A 6,044-nucleotide genomic window follows, 5' to 3' on the forward strand; every position below is an offset into this window, starting at 1 on the left:
TAGGAAGCGGTCGTGTATATATACACAATGGAATACTACTCAGCCATAAAAAAGAACAAAGCAATGCCATTTGCAGCAACATGGGTGGAACTAGACTCTCATCCTGAGAGAAGTAAGTCAGCTAGAGAAAGACAAATACCATATGATACCACTTATCTCTGCAATTGAATATACGGCACAAAGGAAACTTTGCACAGAAAAGAAAATCTTGGACTTGGAGAGTAGACTTGTGGTTGCCAAGAGGGTAGGGGAGGGACTGGGAGGGACTGGGAGCTTGGGGGTAAATAGATGCAGAATGCTGCCTTTGGGGTGGATGAGCAATGGGATCCTGCCTTGTAGCCCTGGGAACTCTGTCTAGTCACTTAAGATAGAACTTGTAATGGGAGAAGAAAGAATGTATACATGTAAGTGTAACTGAGTCACCATACTGCACAGTAGAAAAAATATACACATAAATAAAAGATAAAAAATAATAAAATAAAATAAAATGAAAGGGAAGTAACATAAACGTCTCTCTAGAGAAGATTCCACAAGTAAACTGGGGCTTGTCTTCATGTTTAAAACTATTGAAATGAAATGAATGAACGAGACCATGGAAGGACTGGGAAGGGAGGTCAGCATCCTGCACAGCACATTGTGAATTAGGGCTGGAGAGCTGGCAACACCCCTGAGCCAGGAGAGTCTAAGCGCCCCACTGACCTTGCCAGGTGAAAGCGCACTGCCTCAGCACCCTCCAGCGTGAGTCACTAGGGCCGCCAGAACTAATTAACACAAGGCCGGGGACTCAGAGCAGCAGGAGTTTACACTCTCACACGTCTCGAGTACAGACGTCCAAAACCCGGAGGCCAGCAGGGCCAGCTGCCCGTGGCAGCTCTGGGAGAACCTTCTTCCCGCCTCTTCCTGGCTTCTGGAGGCTCCTGCTGTCCTCGGCCTTCTGTTCCCTCTTGCTCCATCCCGGCAGTCTCTGCCCAGTCTCCCCAGGACCTTCCTCCTTGTGTCTTTGGGTGTCCGTGTCTCTGAGGCCTCTCCTCTTCTCATCAGGACACCAGCCATGGGACTTAGGGTCCACCCCGCCCAGCAAGATGGCATCCTGACCAGTTCACTTAGGAAGACCCTATTTCCAAAGAAGCTCACATCCTGAGCTTCTGGGTAGACATGTCTTGCAGGGACACACTGGTCACCTCAGTACCGTGATCTCCCATGTGCTCCAAGGGGACTGTGGTCCTGTGGCTGCCGAGAGCAGTGTTCCATCTGTGCCAAGGGGGTCCCCGTGGGGGATATTTTAAGTCTGTTCTCACATATGACTCTATCGTGCATCTGCGTGATTTATCAGCTGCAGAGAGACGTATGGAAATTACCAACCAGGATTTGGATGTATGCATTTGTGATTAATTCCATCAGTTTTTACTTTACACATTTAAAGTTTCTATCAGTTGTATACAAATGTTAAAGTTGCCCATGATCCAGGTGAATGGAAAAGTTTCATTTTAAAATGTCCCATTATGAATAAAGGTTTTCTCCTGAACGTTACTTTGTCTTATTGAGTGATGCCTGCCTTCTTTCTCTTAGCGTGTTTGCAATACAGCCTTTACAATTTTTATTTACATACCCTCTATATTTTTGTATTAAACATATATAGGCTTTGTACTTTGCTCTTTGATTTCTAACTCAGATTAAGTAGTTTTAAATAGACGCATTTACTCTATCTGGATTGAGTGCAGGACTCCTTGAAGCACAGAAACATTTGCTGGTGCCCCAGAGAAATATTCCCTGCATATCAGCCCTCCTTACGCCATCCTGCACACGTGGGGAGGAGGGGCAAGGCCTGTGGACCGGGAGGTCACACCTGCTGCCTGGGGAGACCTTTCCAGGAAGCGGCTCTGGGTCCCTCTACGTTGTCTGTGTTTGTCTCCTCTTGGTTCCCCCAGGTTCCCTGATGGCCTTTAGGCTTCACAGCTCCCTGTCTTGGGTTGGGAGGTGGGTCAGGGGAAGACTGGCCACAGCATAGCAGCTTCCTGGGACCCAGAGAGTTGGGAGTCCCACTGCACGCGGAACCCAAGTGCCCTAATTGGCCATTTGTGACCTTGGCTCCCAGCTGTGCCAGGTGAAAAGCACCTTCCCCAGCAGAGTGGCCCTGTGGTGCAGGCACCTGAGCTGCCTCACAGATAATGGGATGGGACTTGGAGGGCAGCTGAGCTGAGCTCATCCCCTCCATTGCTTGCCCCACGGCCCAGGAGCTCCCTGCCACAAACACCTGGCCAGACTCTCACTGGAATCCCTGGTGCCCCCTTTCTCCCCATTCTCACTCTCACCTCATGCACAGGGGGCCAGATGGGAAAGAGGCAGGGGTCCTTGGTGCCCACCGATTTTCAGGAGCTTAGGAGGCTCTGGGAGACCAGGTCCTGGCTGTGTGACCCAGATGAGGGATGACCCTCACCTGAAAAAGGTAAGGTCAAGGTAGCCACCCATCAGGGCTGCCAGGAGTTGAAGGAGACCGGTATGTGAGGGAGGCAGCGGGGTTCTGTCTGCAGGGAGCACTCAGTGCTTGTGCCCAGCACCCAGAATTATGTCCACTGTCTTGCCTTGGGAACCCTGACCTCAGCTTCAAGGTGGTTGAAAGCAGTGCCTCTTCAAATTAACCGGTAGACGAGTCCTCTGGGCAACTTGTTCAAGAGCAAGTTTGTTTTTTGGGTTTGTTTCTTTTGAGGGCTGCACCTGTGGCATATGGAATTTCTGAGGCTAGGGGCTGAATTGGAGCCACAGCAGCAGCCACATCAGCGTGCGATCTGAGCCATGTCTACGACCTGCACCACAACTCACGGTAATGCCAGATCCTTAACCCACTGAGCGAGGCCAGGGATCCAACTGGCATCTTCATGGATACAAGTCGGGTTGACCACCGGCTAAACCATAACTGGAACTTCCAATAGCACATTATGAGAGAGAAGGTGGGGTGGGGTTAGAGCTTCTGCATTTCTAACCAGCCACATTGTAACCAAGTAGTGAAGCTCCTGGTTCCTGGACCTCACTGTCAGTAAGGAGGATTAGCAATGAGTGTTAGAACAGGGGAAGTTCCACTGCAGAGGGTCACAACTGCCCAGCTGGCATCCATCCCCTTGAGCCCATTCCTTAGGATTGGATCAAAGGTCTGGGCATGTCATCGACGACCGGGGATGCCTGGTAATCTCAGCAGGCTGGAGATCCCTTCTTGTTGGTTGTTGAAAAAAGAAACAAAGAATGTGGCTTCGGGGATGGAAATATCTATTTATGCTCCGCTTTTATCATAAGGAGAACCTATGCAGGTGCTCCTTTATCAAGTTAAGGGATTTCCAGGAGAGATGGTTAGGTAATACAAACTCAAAACCTCAGTTCACCACAGAAAAATCTTCCTAGGCTGTGGGGGTGAACAGCTGGGCCACGCTGCCCCCACTGCGGGTGAATGAGCCCCGGGGCAGCCAGGATCCACTGGGGTACTACTAGGGGGATACAGAGCAGACCCCGTTCACCGCTCCACCCATGCTCCAGTCAGCACAGCCCCTTCAAAATCATCCTGGTTTATAACCGACTTCTATCCGAGGCAGAGCCGTGCTCTGACCTTCTGAATGGTCTCTGCTGTGACAAACGCAGGGAGCAGAAAAGGCTAAGAGAATTCCAGATGGAACAAGACCGAACCCCAGATCTCTCTACTTTCAAGTGGAAAAGGAGCATCCTGCCCAAAGGATGCAGCCCTGGAGGGAGGTGCAGTGTTTGGGGGGCAGGTCGCCAGTGACAACAATGGAGAGGACACTCCCGTCTCCTGAACGTGTCACAGCCCCCGTCCTACTTCTTCTCAGACTGCGGAGCTGGGCTCTCCCTTCCCATAATTTGGCAAAAGAGGCTGATCATTGGCAGGAAGCCTCTGAGAACCTCCAAGCTGCAGAGATCTCTGCTGACAGAAAGCCACCGTGGCCCAAGTGCAGGGGCAGTGATGCTGAGAGAGGGCTCGGGGTCTGCAGGGGACACAGGTAGCAAAGACCCACGTGTGCTTGTGAGGGCTTCCCTTTGCTCTCCTTCCAGACCGGGCTGGGGATGGAGGCATCATCAGGTCGAGTCCTGGGGAGCAGGAGGTGCTCGACTACCATTTCTGAGATTGATGAATGAGTTCATAAGGCAGAGAGAGGGCAGGGTTAGATACCTAGGCAAAGAGTGGACACAGCACAATTCAGCAGCACCCTCGAGGGGCAGGAGATCCCTTCTCTCAAAGGACACAGGTGGCTTCAACACCATTCAACACCGGAGGCTCTCAGCTCCGCAACCCTCCTCCACCCTGTGAGTGTGGGGTTTTCCCATTTGAAAACTCTGAGCTAAGCGCAGAGTCTCCCACTGAGTGCTGTGTGCATATTTATGAAGTAGGGAATCCAGGCAATGTTCTCCATTTCAGGCCAGTCTGAGCTCATCTGGAAGGAGGACTCGGCAGCTGGTGGTGTCTTGGTCAGGGTGCAATGGACACTGAGGCTCCCACTTCCCCAAGGGAAGGACAACCTGTGAGCTTGACCTGCTCCCTCGCACTGCCTCCCTCCTGCTTTCTGCACCTGTCCACAGCTCAGGGCCATGTCACATCAGAGAAATGGAACCCTCTCGGTGGTGCCTCTGCAGGAGTTTTTGCTGGAGGGGTTTCAGGGTGGGCTGCAGACCCAGGCCCTGCTCTGTGCCCTCTTCCTGGCCCTGCACTTGGCGGCCGTCCTGGGGAACCTCACCATGATCGTGGTCATCACCCTGGATGCCCGTCTGCACTCCCCGATGTACTTCTTCCTCAAGAACCTCTCCTTCCTGGACCTGTGCTACACATCTGTTATCTGCCCCAAGGCTCTGGCCAACTTCCTGTCCTCAGCCAAAGTCATCTCCTTTGGGGGCTGTGCCACCCAGCTGTTCTTCTTCTCCCTGCTGGCTACTACTGAGGCTTTCCTCTTGGCTGTGATGGCCTATGACCGCTTCCTGGCCATCTGCAGCCCCCTACACTATCCCATCACCATGTGCCCCACAGCCTGTGCCCGCCTGGTGCGGGGCTGCTATGGTGGAGGCTGCCTCAATGCCATCCTGCAGACCAGCTTCACATTCAGCCTCCCCTTCTGCAGCTCCAGCCACATCGACCACTTCTTCTGCGATGTGCCCCCGCTGCTCCTGCTCGCCTGTGCTGACACAGCCATCAATGAGCTGGTCTTGTTTGGCATCTGCGGGCTCATCGTCGTGGGCACCACACTCGGGGTCCTCATCTCCTATGCCCACATCACCGTGACCATCCTGAGGATGCGCTCAGGCGCAGGCAGACACAAGCTCTTCTCCACCTGTGGCTCCCACATGACGGCCGTGTCCCTCTTTTATGGGACCGTCTTTGTCATGTACGCCCAGCCGGGCACGGTGGAGTCCATGGAGCAGGGCAAGGTGGTCTCTGTCTTCTACACCCTGGTCATCCCCGTGCTCAACCCCCTCATCTACAGCCTGCGGAACACGGAGGTGAAGGAGGCCCTGTGGATGCTGGGCCACAAGCACACAGCCAAGTGATGGGGACTCCTCCCCAAGTAGCAGGACTTCTCCTCCTCTCAGGCTCTTATCTTCTTCTATCTCAAACCTTCTCTCCCCTTGTCCTCCTCCCTGTCCTTGTGCCCTTCCTCTTCCCCCTCTTCTTCCTGCTCTTCTTTCTCTCTCACTCTCTCTCCGATTTATCCTTCTGTTATTCCATGACTTTTCAAAAGAATATTCTTGGTCTTTTACTACATTCATCCACATTTGGAATGGAAAAAAATATACAATATTTTTTCCTACACATCTGTACAATTATCAGCCTTCTGTGAAATTAAATTTGCGGTCAGCAATTAGTACTTCTTAGTAGAAGAGCCTTAATTCTGACCTTTGAATAAACCAGGACAGCTCGTCAGGTGTGAAATGGAAGAGTAATTCTTCAATACTCTGAAGAAATGATTTGTGAAACTCTACAAATTATAGTATGTCTGTGTTACTTATGTGTCGGATTTTGGTGAAGATCCCTGGGCAATGGTAGGTTTGGT

General features: G+C 51.9%; 1 protein-coding gene across 1 annotated transcript; it reads left to right on the forward strand.

Moving 5' to 3' along the window:
- The first annotated feature begins 4,590 nt into the window (after window positions 1-4,590).
- Window positions 4,591-5,541, forward strand: LOC125122319 (olfactory receptor 12-like). Its single transcript, XM_047770519.1, has one exon. It carries the CDS (start codon window positions 4,591-4,593, stop codon window positions 5,539-5,541), a length of 951 nt encoding a protein of 316 aa, XP_047626475.1.
- Window positions 5,542-6,044: the final 503 nt, after the last annotated feature.

Source organism: Phacochoerus africanus, chromosome 3 (assembly GCF_016906955.1).
Source record: "Phacochoerus africanus isolate WHEZ1 chromosome 3, ROS_Pafr_v1, whole genome shotgun sequence".
Taxonomy (NCBI): Eukaryota; Metazoa; Chordata; class Mammalia; order Artiodactyla; family Suidae; genus Phacochoerus; species Phacochoerus africanus.

What these genes read in the sequence shown, in the direction of transcription:
- LOC125122319 (XM_047770519.1), top strand. Translation starts at nt 4,591, where the DNA reads ATGTCACATCAGAGAAATGGAACCCTCTCGGTGGTGCCTCTGCAGGAG.